Source organism: Nerophis lumbriciformis, linkage group LG05 (assembly GCF_033978685.3).
Source record: "Nerophis lumbriciformis linkage group LG05, RoL_Nlum_v2.1, whole genome shotgun sequence".
NCBI classification, from domain to species: Eukaryota; Metazoa; Chordata; class Actinopteri; order Syngnathiformes; family Syngnathidae; genus Nerophis; species Nerophis lumbriciformis.
Window position 1 is genome coordinate 37,393,674 of NC_084552.2, and position 13,391 is coordinate 37,407,064.

General features: G+C 44.2%; 1 protein-coding gene across 1 annotated transcript; it reads right to left on the reverse strand.

Annotated features, from left to right (window-relative positions):
- Positions 1–174: 174 nt before the first annotated feature.
- LOC133605738 (aminoacyl tRNA synthase complex-interacting multifunctional protein 1-like) lies at positions 175–12,947 on the reverse strand. Its single transcript, XM_061959012.1, has 8 exons — positions 12,908–12,947; positions 12,615–12,736; positions 12,281–12,375; positions 2,888–3,001; positions 2,397–2,546; positions 701–882; positions 462–633; positions 175–341 (listed from the first exon to the last, which is right to left on the reverse strand). Exons 2-8 carry the CDS (start codon positions 12,641–12,643, stop codon positions 175–177), a joined length of 909 nt encoding a protein of 302 aa, XP_061814996.1. The 5' UTR covers positions 12,644–12,736; positions 12,908–12,947.
- Between the last annotated feature and the right edge of the window lie 444 nt (positions 12,948–13,391).

Here is a 13,391-nt window from a genome sequence, read left to right on the forward strand (position 1 = left end):
CATGGCTGGTCAAGAGTTGCATCCGGAAAACTGTGAGAAAATACTTTGTTAATTTATCGTTAAGAACTGTCTGGAGACGCCATCATTTTTTAAAAATGCATAAAGTTACAAAGTCGGCACAAACTTCACGACAGAGACGTTGAAAAGACAAGAAGCTTGTTTATTTTCTGTTGTCTATTTGATGTTGCAGTTGGTGAAGGACCACGCCCGACACAGCCCCTTCCCCTTCACCTGTAAGCCACACCCCTTGTAGTTGGCCACGCCCCTTGCATTCACCTGCAGGCTGGGCTGAACACGCTCCCACACACGCTGTTTGGACTGCAGCTCTCGGTCAGGCTCACCTGGGCCACACACACACACACACACACACACACACACACACACACACACACACACACACACACACATTCATTCAGCATTTCTTCCCGTCACTCACGCATGCTATCTCTCACGTTGGTTACCGGGGAAGTCCAGGCAGGTGACTCTGTCTCCAGGGTTGGAGCCTGTGGGCGGGGCCAATAGCTCAACAGCGTGGTCGGATTGAAAGCACCACAAGAGGCGGGCCTGCGAAGCCACTCCCTTCAGTTTGCAGGACTTGATGTTGCACAGCAACACAACAAGAGCGCCATCAAGCTGACGAAAGAAGGAAGTCAGACTAGAGTAAAGACGACTTGACCAAGAGAAGAACAAGAAAACGTACTTCCTTTCTTGGTAGTTTGCTGACAATGGTGCGGGGGGCCTTCTCTCCCACATCCACTTCTTGGACGGTCAGGTTTTCTGCCAGCGGGTGTGGGCCAACGCTTAAGATCCGCCCGACTCGCAGGTCAAGGCGGGACACGTCCACTGGAAGCTCCCTGCCCAAAGGGGGCGCAGCAGTGGGAGCTGAAAAACAAGTGAGTTCAGTTTTTGTTTTACTTTGACATCCTCTCCAGCAGAGTTCTTGGTCCCTTTAAACCAACTGGGGACATTAAAGGGGTACTAATGTGCAAAAAAAACCCGTCTTACTTATTGGTACCTGTTTTTGTGTATTTGGTATCTGCATAAATTTGAAATCAAACCATGGAGGCATGGCGGAGATATTTATAAAATAATCTTGCCTTCCTCCATACTTCCTCCAAATGAGCCGTTTGGAATTTGCCCAATTTGTGACGTTTTTCCCATTGGTGACATCAGCAGATATCCCCCACATATGGTAGAAATTTACCCGAAGAGCTTTGCGCAAGCCTGCCATTGTAGTTAGAGGCTATAGCCAACAAGCTCCTTCTTTTTCCTCTATCATCTTGTTGTGGGGCAGACTGGCTCGTACACGCACATGCATCCTCTGCTGATGCCTTTTGTAGCGCATAATTCTAACGTACAGTACATCTGTTAATAGAATCCATATGGAATTGGCAAAATATACATCATGGGAGAAGACGCTGTCAAAGTGGAGGCACGTAAAAAAGACCGCCCACAAAACGGCGCATCCACAGGAAGGGGCTTGAAAGCAAAATTCTGACCAAAAAAACACCATGTAGACCACTACGAAGTGTTTAAATGTAGAAAAAAATTATAATACGACCCCTTTAAGTTTTTTGATTCGTGCAAAAACATTTTGGATTCATATTCTTTACTTTTTTTGCTCAAGGTTCTCAACAAACTTCAGTCTGAAACAAAAAAGTCCAAGATGTAATGTTTTTTTGTTTTTTTTTTACATGTGGACCATTTTTAAGACCTTTCAGTTAGATAATGTCACAGGTTTAAATTAGTAAAATATTTGATCAAAGGCATTTAAAGGGTTAAAATAAAATAAAAAACATTGCACGTCTGGTATTTTTGTTTATGGCTGAATTTCACAAATTAACCTAGAAGTTGATTGTGAGCCAAAAAAATACAAAGAAAGAATTTGACATAGAATTTTTCTGATTTATCATGAAACAAACCCTTCTAGGTAAAATGGTGTATAATGGAGTAACACAACAAAAATTATGCCCAAAATACAGCAAACATTAATGAATGGTTTAAGCCAGTGATTGGTAGTGGGTGAGTGGTACTACCAGTGGTATGCCAAAGAATCACTAAAGTAAGTGATCAGGGTTTTATTTTCTAATATTCAAACACAGTGTTACTGTTAAATTGTGTGTAATGTCAATTGGCCAGAAATATTACATTTGCTTGTTAATTAAAACCTCTGCCTTGATTTTAATTAATACTAAGGCCTACTACACTACCATATTTTATTGTAGGTCATTATAGTGGAACTTGGAGAGCCAAATGTTTTCGAAGGTGGTACTGAATGAAAAAAGTTTGATAACCACTGTTTTAAGTGACCGAAGCAGCTGCTTAAAGCCCCTTGACCACTCGGGGTCCCTAAACATCAACATTGTCGTCATTATAGTCCCCCAACTACATCTCACCTCTCTTGACTCCTTTCTGCCTGCAAGTCGCCTTGCTCCATTGATCCAGGACGCCTGAGGGGGGCGAGGACGCAGCCTCGGAACCAGCGGTTGGAGGGAGTTGATTGACAGGCGTGCCAGGGGCGTGGTTTGGTGAGAGGAGGGCCTTAGCTGAAACAGATGGAACACTTGTTGCTGCACTTTGACTAGACCAGCGGTTCTCAAACTTTTTCCACCAAGTTCCACTTTAGAAAACACTTGGCTCTCCAAGTACCACCATAATGAGCAGCATTAAAATACAGTAGCGTAGTAGGCCTAAGTATTCATTAAAGACAAGGTAGAGGTTTAATTTAACAAGTATATTTAATTGTTTTGGCCACTGTAACATTACACACAGTTTGAACAGTACCACTGTGTTTTAATGTAGGAAAATAAAAACACTAATGAGCTTGCGTAGCATTACACAGTTTGAGAATTACTGGACTAGACAATATAAAGTTACAAAAACGTACCGACGCGTCTTCTTTGTTTGTCCTGAAGTTGAAATCTCAGCTGCTCGATGTCTTTCTTCAGTTTGCCGTTTTCCACCAGCAGCTTCTTCTGCTCGCGCACAGACGCCTGTAGCACTGAAACCAACACATGACAGATGACACCATTTTATTCCTTTGCCACACATTCCAGCTTTTCACATATTTTCATGCATTTTTGTTTGCCAGCTATAACTCCCTCTTTGTTACTGGTAAGCTCAGGGCTGGCCCCTGGAATAAACAGTCATTGCAGTTGTTTATGGCCACAACAATGAGGAGGGCCACATGATTATGGTGATTGGTCACCTCAGCAGCTAAATATCAATGTGGTCCTCGTGCAGGTGTTTGCTTGTTCTACTTCGATGGACTTATTTGCCTCATGATCAGGGGCGCCGAAAAGGGGGGGTAAAGGAGACGGATTCTAGGGGCCCATGATGGAGGGGGGCCCAGAGAGGCCCCTAACGATGATGAAATTATAATACAGAAAAAATAATGACACTGTGTTGGGGGCCCTGTAAAGATTATTTTCATGGGGCCCAAAATCCCTAGCGGCGCCCCTGCTCATGATTATTACTTTGTTTCTGCTGAACTTTTATTCAGCAGTGAGTCAACATGTTCTTTGTATTAGTTTTGATTCGATTTAGTAGCATCGCGGCCACATCCATTCAAAAGCCCATAGAGATAACTGGTAATTAAGCATAGCTTCGAACGTGGTCATCTTGGCAGATTTACAGCCGTATTTCTAAATCGACCATATTATTTTAAGTTTATATTTTAGCCGAACATCTTTTCCAAATATATAGTGTATAAAGAACTATAGTTTTTTTCATATGTTTTGCTATTTTATTGTTTTGTTTGCTTATTCAAATAATGCCAAAGCGGCAAAGCAGTTTTTAAATGGCTTTACTGCAGTAGGAGATTTCAAACACTTTTCTTTCCCCTTGGATCTCTCAACCTATTTTTTTTTTTTAGCTTTTTCTATAAACTTTGGACCTTATCTGGAATATAAACACATGACTATTGAACATCTTGGAGCAATTCCTTTTTATCCTGCTCAGTGGCCTTGTGGTTAGAGCAGGGGTGTCAAACTCAAATACAGAGTGGGTCAAAATTTAAAACTGAACAAAGCCGCAGGCCAAGGTTGAACAAATTAATCTTTTAATAGGGACCCAAACAAGTTTTGCATTGAATATTGAACAAGCAAGGCTTATATAACTTGCAAAAAGTGACATGCAAAATCAAGTTTCAAATATTAATAATAATAATTAAAAAATATCAATGGCATATCAAATACAATTTAAATACAAATTGAATGTCTTTTTTCTAATTGCAGCCTTCTGAGGTAAATATCAACATTAACTTTTTCCACAGGCTAATACATTTTAAAATAAAATAACAATGAATAAACCAACCATTCAGGACTTTAAACTGCTCAGTTTGCAACACACTGATCTAATCTGATGTGCCCAAGCCAGTTACCTGGCATCTTTTCTTAGATGCTATTTCATTAATGTCGGGGCTCAGGCTGAGGCAACCTTCATTATCGAACGAAGGTGTTCATCAGTCATTATATCTCGTAGCCCACCCGGACCACAAAATACACCCCCCGCTACCACCAACCCCCTCCCCCTCCACACACACACACACCTTGTAGCGTCCCGGAAGAGTTAGTGCTGCAAAGGGTTCTGGGTATTTGTTATGTTGTGTTTATGTTGTGTTACGGTGCGGATGTTCTCCCGAAATGTGTTTGTCATTCTTGTTTGGTGTGGGTTCACAGTGTGGCGTATATTTCTAACAGTGTTAAAGTTGTTTATATGGCCACCCTCAGTGTGACCTGTATCGCTGTTGATCAAGTATGCAGTGGCCGTGCCAGCAATCGGAGGGTTGCTGGTTACTGGGGTTCAATCCCCACCTTCTACCATCCTAGTCACATCCGTTGTGTCCTTGGGCAAGACACTTCACTCCTTGCTCCTGATGGCTGCTGGTTAGCACCTTGCATGGCAGCTCCCGCCATCAGTGTGTGAATGTGTGTGTGAATGGGTGAATGTGGAAATACTGTCAAAGCGCTTTGAGTACCTTGAAGGTAGAAAAGCGCTATACAAGTATAACCCATTTATTCACTTGTGTGTGCGTGCAGAAGCCGCACATATTATGTGACTGGGCCAGCACTCGTTGGACTGGATGAAAAGTAGACGTGACGATTTTCGGGAGGGGCACTGAAATTTGGGAGTCTCCCGGGAGAGTTGGCAAGTATGAGAATTAGCGGTGAATGCGGTTTTATCGCGGCACCGCCGCTGTATATAATCGGCGGGCCAGCTCTAGTGTTAACTTGATATCGCCTCAAGGGCCAAATGAAATTACACGGCGGGCCAATTTTGGCCCACAGGCCAGAGTTTGACACCCATGGGTTAGAGTGTCCGCCCTGAGATCTGTAGGTCATGAGTTCAAACCCCGGCCGAGTCATACCAAAGACTATAAAAATGGGACCCATTACCTCCCTGCTTGGCACTCAGCATCAAGGGTTGGAATTGGGGGTTAAATCACCAAAATGATTCCCGGGCTGTCTTGAGTTTCCAATAATTTCTACAACTCTAATTTTTTTGTGATAGAGTGATTGGAGAACACACTTGTTTGTCACAAAAAACATTCATGAAGTTTGGTTCTTTGATAAATTTATTATGGGTCTACTGAAAATGTGACCAAATCTGCTGTGTCAAAAGTATACATAAAGCAATGTTAATATTTGGTTACATGTCCCTTGGCAAGCTTCAATGCAATCAGGCGCTTTTGGTAGCCATTCACAAGCTGGCAAGCTTCTGGTTGAGTTTTTGACCACTCCTCTTGACAAAAATATTCCTGGGCGCGGCTACCGCTGCTGCTCACTGCTCCCCTCGCCTCCCAGGGGGTGAACAAGGGGATGGGTCAAATGCAGGGGACAAATTTCACCACACCTAGTGCGTGTGTGAGTGACAATCATTGGTACTTTAACTTTAACTTTAACTTGAAAATTGAGCTGCTTGGCCACAATACCCAGCAATATGTTTGGAGGAGAAAAGGTGAGGCCTTTAATCCCAGGAACACCATACCTACCGTCAAGCATGGTGGTGATAGTATTATGCTCTGGGCCTGTTTTGCTGCCAATGGAACTGGTGCTTTACAGAGAGTAAATGGGACAATGAAAAAGGAAGATTACCTCCAAATTCTTCAGGACAACCTAAAATCATCAGGCCGGAGGTTGTGTCTTGGGCGCAGTTGGGTCTTCCAACAGGACAATGACCCCAAACACATGTCAAAAGTGGTATAGGAATGGCTAAATCAAGCTAGAATTAAGGTTTTAGAATGGCCTTCCCAAAGTCCTGACTTAAACGTGTGGACAATACTGGAGAAACAAGTCCATGTCAGAAAACCAAGAAATTTAGCTGAACTGCACCAATTTTGTCAAGAGGAGTGGTCAAAAATTCAACCAGGAGCTTGCCAGAAGCTTGTTGATGGCCACCAGAAGCCCCTTATTGCAGTGAAACTTGCCAAGGGACATGTAACCAAATATTAACATTGCTGTATGTACCATATACTTTTGACCCAGCAGATTTGGTCACATTTTCAGTAGATCCATAATAAATTCATAAAAGAACCAAACTTCATGAATGTTTTTTGTGAAAATAAGAGTTGTAGAAATTATTGGAAACTCAAGACAGCCATGACATTATGTCCTTAACAAGTGTATGTAAACTTTTGACCACAACAGTACGTGGATATGGGTAGTGTCAGTGCCTATTTTGTTCTCAATATGCTGATACGCTGAGGAAATGTGTTCCAACATTAACACGGCTAATTGTGGTTTCTGGTACTGTATGCATCAGGCACATATAGAGTAGTATTTTCTTGGCACAATATAATAAATGGGTTATACTTGTATAGCGCTTTTCTACCTTCAAGGTACTCAAAGCGCTTTGACAGTATTTCCACATTCACCCATTCACACACACATTCACACACTGATGGCGGGAGCTGCCATGCAAGGCGCTAACCAGCAGCCATCAGGAGCAAGGGGTGAAGTGTCTTGCCCAAGGACACAACGGATGTGACTAGGATGGTAGAAGGTGGGGATTGAACCCCAGTAACCAGCAACGCTCCGATTGCTGGCACGGCCACTCTACCAACTTCGCCACGCCGTGTAATTACATGTAATGATTTTCTACGTTGTGTATTGACACGGTAGTAGGCTATATTATTTATATGATTTATTAACATGGGTTGGCTCATAGAATTGCACTCTGCACTGAAAGACGGGGATGGTGATGTAATGGAAGAGAATGCAGTGCATCAGGTTGGATGCAACATGGAGTTATGCGAAACGAAATGTGGCGGTAATTTTACTGTTGGCCATGGCTTGCCATTAAAGTAGGCTTATGCGATATATATTATATTATATATTATTGTATATCATTATTTTGATGGTGGTCTGTGTGGTCAAACTAGACATTTTAGCAGGGTAATGCCAACAATCTGACTCGACTGCCGAGGAAAATATTGCTGCGAAACTTTACAAATACATTTGGCTAATCGACATCAGTAAAATTTGGCATAATTACTTAGTAAACCATCTTGCAAGAAGCATAAAGAAGAGAAACCTACACCGTAGAACTCGTCGATTGCCATTTGAAGTTCCTTGGAGTAGGATTCGGATTCCCCTGCGTATCTGGCAACCTCAGTTATGGAGAGTGGGAGGGCACTACAGAATTTTGACCGTGATTGCAGAACCATTTCTGGCCACACTATTGCATATGGCTCCTTTAAGGGCAAAAGTATGACTAAGATGGTGACGCTTCTTTTTGTTTACACTTTAGTTTGATTGACAGTTTAGTTATGAAACATATTCATTACTTATTTAGTTGTTCTACTGGTGTGACGTGGCTCGGTTGGTAGAGCGGCTGTGCCAGCAACTTGAGGGTTTCAGGTTTGAATCACGCTTCAGCAGTGATGGGCAGTAACAAGCAACATGTAGCAAAGCTAAGTAGCTTAACTACATTTCCCAGTAGCTTAGCAGTAGCTTCACTACTTTTTGAACAAGTAGCGATTCCTTTAGTTTTACTATTTTTATACCCATGTAGCGAGGTAGCGAGGTAGCGAGGCAGCTTACATCAAAGCTACAAGCTAAAAAGAGGGACAATGGACTGCGAATCCAGACCAAAAAAAAAATACGGAGAAATTACAATGACCTGGATGAATGAGAACGTCCATACATACGGAGAAAATCCATTATGATTGGTTGGTGTTCGTATGATGAGTCACATATGGTTAGAGAAAAGCATTACGGACTGGCCGATCAGAGGCAAGATAATTAGGCGGGTCATTGAAACCAAAAAGCAAAATCATAACAGACGACTCAATAAAGGATTTCTTTCCCGCAGATTAGATTTTTCCTTCAGTGATGAAGACAACGTCCAGAAAAGTGCGTGTCCTTGGCCATATTTAGACAAATATATGTGTTTAAGAAAACAATGCCCAAAACCTTAGTTTTTAGTTGTTTACTCTGTTTACCAAAATCATAACTGCTCTCTTCATCTAAGACGTCCAACACAAATTTAAGAACACACATTAAATTGAGTGGAGTTCATGAAAACTTTTACTGCACATAACCATTACCAACTGTTCCCAAACATCACAGAATTAATTGTTTTTGTTGTTGTCAAGGTATCGATAGATGCTGTTTTTTTTAAAGTCGGCATAGAAAATGAATAACATTGAAGGGGGCCAAAGAAAAGGCAAACTAAAAAACTAAATACATACTGTAGGGTGTGGGGACCGCTAGAGGTAGTTGTAGGGTGTCCCCAGCTAAATGACAGATAGTTAATAGTAATGGACACTTATTATCTCAGTTACATTAACATTGATATTATACATGTGGGCCCATAGAGTAGTTTCCCTGTGGCTTCAGTATACATTTAATCTGGAGTAACTTTTAGCTTAACTTGCTACATTTTCCAAGTAGCTTGCCCATCACTCTGTACCCGCCATCAGAGTCACTGTCATTGTGTCCTTAAACAAGAAACTTTACCTACCTGTTCCCAGTGCCACCCACACTGGTTTAAATATAGCTTAAAGATGTAGATAATACGTTTCACCATGTAAAGTGATTTGAGTCCCGAAAAAAAAAAGCGCTATATAAATATAATTCACTTCACTTCAATTTTGGCACATCATAATTGTATGCAAATGTGTTTTTCGCTATTTATGTGTCCCTTTTATGCAATATACTTATTTTCTAATTAGCCTGCTTAATGTGTTTAGTAAATAATAATCTTTGTGATTTAGACATGGTTTCATTTCATTTGACAAGTGTCACGGTGCGGGCTCGAACTCGCTTTTCTCCGGCAGCTGGGTCTGCCAGCACCTCCGTTGGCAGCGTGCCGAGACACGCCCCTGCTCGCACTGGCCGCATACGCCCACATGCCGGCAAGGCTGTGGGCGATCAGCAATCAACACACCTGGGACTGATGAGGTCGAGCTGTATATAGACCAGTGGACCCAAGGATCCTTAATCTTCTGTCGAGTACCGTAAGCCGACTAACCCAGCTTTATGGTCGCTCTCTCTCTCTGCGTTTCCCCTCCGTGTTTCATTGTTCTTCCTTGTCGTCCTCCCCAGCAGTCTGCCTTCGTCCCCACGTGATCAGGCTGTGCGCCTTGACTTCCCCTTTGGACTTTCGACCCTTTATCCTCGACCCCCGCTTGGCACACGGACCCCTTGACGCCTCTCTCAGCCCCACGGACCTCCTGCTTGTTTTAAGGACCTTCTTCTGTTTAGCCCCTTTGGACTTGTCTGCTTCCTCATCCAACAATTAGGTAATACTCAACAGCTAATCATTCATACACATAGTCTCCCACTATACACCCCTTTTGGATTAGTCACACTCCATTCTCTTGTTTAGTGTATTTATATGTATTTAGTATTGTGTATTATTCTATATACTGTGCATATATATAATAAAACATAGAGCAACATTATCCCCTTGTGGTTCTGTGCCGTCACAACTCCCCCAGAAAACATAACAGTAAGTTCCGGCCAAATTAAATATAAGGACCTGAAGGCACAGTTTTTCCTTAGTCCCGCTCCCAGTGACTTTAGCCCCACCCCAGTTGCTTTTTTGAGGTTTTTTGGCCACTCAAGATGTCTTTTTCTTTTTTTCACTCCACCCGGGAACATTTTTCTTATCCTGATAGTCTATCTTGAAAGGGAATGTTTAGTGGTGATATTGGGAAGGAATAATTTACCCACCACCTGCACACCCTCCTTCCAGCCTCAGTGACTGTTCCTCAGTCTACAGGAAGCGTCTGGCATCCACTGTCGGAGGGGGGGAATGGTACTGACGGCTGTGTTGGTGGGGTAGCACAGCTTCGGCTAGCAAGACCGCCCACCAGTCTTTCGGTTTGCCTGGCCGCACCCACCAACCAGACTACCAGCACCTGCTCCAGAACTGCTCCCTGACCCAACACCTGCTCCACGGCTGCTCCCCGACCCAGCACCTGCTCCACGGCTGCTCCCCGACCCAGCACCTGCTCCACGGCTGCTCCCCGACCCAGCACACATTTCACGGCTGGTCCCCGACCCAGCACGCGCCCCATGGCTGGTCCCCATACCAGAACCTGCACACAGGCTTGTTCCCGAGTCAGCACTACGGCCAGTGCCGGCTTCAGCACCTTGGCCAGCTCCTCATCCGTCCTCTTTCGCGTCTCCGGCTCCGACGACGTCGTCCTCCACTTCTCCGGCTCCGACGACATCATCTTTCGCGTCTCCGGCTCCGACAACGTCGTCCTCCACGTCTCCGGCGACATCGTCCTCCTTGTCTCTGGCGGACATCTCCACAGCGCCGCCAGCCTCCTCGTCTCCTGCATTGTCGCTACCGCGACTTCCGGCTGTCCGGCTGCACAGGCGGCCATCGGGCGCCCGCACGTGGCGCCCTCTGTGGCCAGTGCATGGACGCTTTTTGCGCCAACAGCAGCGACGCCCAGGACATGGGCGTGGTGCTCGTGGGCTGCTGTGGTTATGGCGCCACTCGCGTCCGCCTTCCCGATGGCCTAGAAGGTGGCCGTTCCTTGACTGTTCTACTCGCCCGCTGCAGCGGCGATCTACTCGCCACCGCCACCAGACTCGTTCCCGATGGTTTCTGGGACACTTGGGCCGGCGACCCACCACCAGTTTCCCCCCTCCGCCCTCCCTTGTCTCTTGATCTCGTTGATCTGTTTTCAGTCCTGGGACATCTGGAATCTTGTCATAAGGAGGGGGGTTCTGTAACGGCGCAAGCTCAAACCCACTTTTCTCCGGCAGCCGGGTCTGCCAGCACCTCCGTTGGCAGCGCGCCGAGACACGCCCCTGCTCGCGCTGGCCGCATCACGCCCACATGCCGGCAAGGCTGTGGGCGATCAGCAATTAACACACCTGGGACTGATGAGGGCGAGCTGTATATAGACCAGTGGACCCAAGGATCCTCGTCGGAACTTAATCGTCTGTCGTGTACCGTAAGCTGACTAACCCAGCTTTATGCTTTCTCTCTCTCTTTGCGTTTCCCCTCCGTGTTTCATTGTTCTTCCTTGTCGTCCTCCCCAGCAGTCTGCCTTCGTCCCCACGTGATCGAGCTGTGCGTCTCGACTTCCCCTTTGGACTTTGGACTGCCCCCCTTGATCCTTGACACCCGCTTTGCACACCAACCCCTTGACGCCTCTCTCAGCCCCACGGACCTCCCGCTTGTCTCAAGGACCTTCTTCTGCTTAGCTCCTTTGGACTTGTCTGCTTCCTCATCCAACAATTAGGTAATACTCAACAGCTAATCATTCATACACATAGTCTCCCACCATGCACCCCTTTTGGATTAGTCACACTCCAGTGTATATATATATATATATATATATATATATATATATATATATATATATATATATATATATATATATATATATATTTATATATATATTTTTAAATATATATATATATATATTTAGTATTGTGTACTATATATATTGTGCATATATATAATAAAACATAGAGCAACATTACCCCCTTGTGGTTCTGTGCCGTCACAACTCCCCCAGCAAACATAACAAGGTTGTAAACTGTAAGTAGGTTGGATAAAATTATTGCATACGATTAAAATCAAGAATAAAATGAATAATTAAATGTTAACATTTGAGTGGGCTACAAGCCCCTCTGTAGTGGCAAAGTTGGGCACTGAAGTCAGAAAGATTAATACCCCCTGCTCTAGGTGTCAGTGGCGCTGCAAAACCCGACGGAGACGTCTGTGGGCTCAGCATGCTAATGCTAAAAACAAAGCTAACGCCAATGCAATAGTGCATCTTAATTGTGTGAGGACGTGCACGTCTTACGAGCTTTCTCTCTGGTGAGCAGAGCGTGAGTTTGAAAATATTCCATTATCTTCTCGCCGTCTTCAGGATCCAGCTTCATTAGCGCCGCCGCCAGGCTAAAAGAAAAATAACATGCCATTTTGAAACTTTGGGAAGGGTCACATCAAGTCCTCAAATGGCGGGGGTGCGACAGCTGCGCCGGCTAGAAATAACCTCAGCTGATGGGCACTCCACTTGAATTCAGCACAAAGTCAAATAAGCAATAAGGAGTGACACTGGTTTCAATTCCATTGTAATGTAAACACACTTTGTACACACAATATTTCTTAACAAACTTTAGCCGCCACTTTCCTACCTGGGATGAAAAACCTCGCCCAGGTCCATGTCTCTCAGCTCTCAGCACAGTGCGTCTGCAGCCAACAGAGACGTTTGTCCATCAGCTGTCTGAGTTCGTCTTCAACTCCAGTCCACGCCTCTCTGGATTGGAGTTGAAAGGTCAAACTCCTCCCACAACGACCGTGCAAAGAAATGTTTTGTGTCCCAAGTGTTGTCAAATACAAGAGTCAGAAAATATGTATTTCAAATTCCCAACCATACACGACAAGTTCTCTCTTTGAAGTAATCTTGACACTTTCCCAGCCGTCTCACCTCCACAAACTCTTGGTTGAAGCATTCCCCCGGGATTCTCTGCAGAGCCGATGTCCACGTCTTCCAAACTGGTCCCCTTGATAGCCCTTGAAGAGACAAAAATCAATCAAACCTCAGTTCAACTTTGGCTCCGCCATCTGTCCTGAAATGTCACCTATGTCCACATCCATGAAGGAAAAGTTCAAGTTTTTCAAAGTCCAAGAGTGAAGAGGAGGAGGTGGCAGCGACCCTCACTCTATGTAGAACATTCCTCCAGGCACCATGATGACAAGGTCACATTCCACACAATCAATGCTATTTCCATCCCCAGGGAAATAAAATGTATAAATGCTTCATAAAGCAAAGTGTCCTGCATATTGGTCTGAATGCATATTTGACCAATACAATTTAGATAAATATGTACATTGATTGTAAAAACAAGCATTTTCTTTCTGTCCCTGCTTCCTAAAATTAGAATTTACCATGAAATATAATTCTTCAAATC

Coding starts and splice junctions, on each gene's coding strand:
- LOC133605738 (XM_061959012.1), bottom strand. CDS start 12,643: ATGGACCTGGGCGAGGTTTTTCATCCCAG. Junction 2,547..2,887: donor CAAACAAAGAAGACGCGTCG/GTACGTTTTTGT, acceptor CATCTGTTTCAG/CTAAGGCCCTCCTCTCACCA. Junction 883..2,396: donor GCAGAAAGGAGTCAAGAGAG/GTGAGATGTAGT, acceptor CTTGTTTTTCAG/CTCCCACTGCTGCGCCCCCT.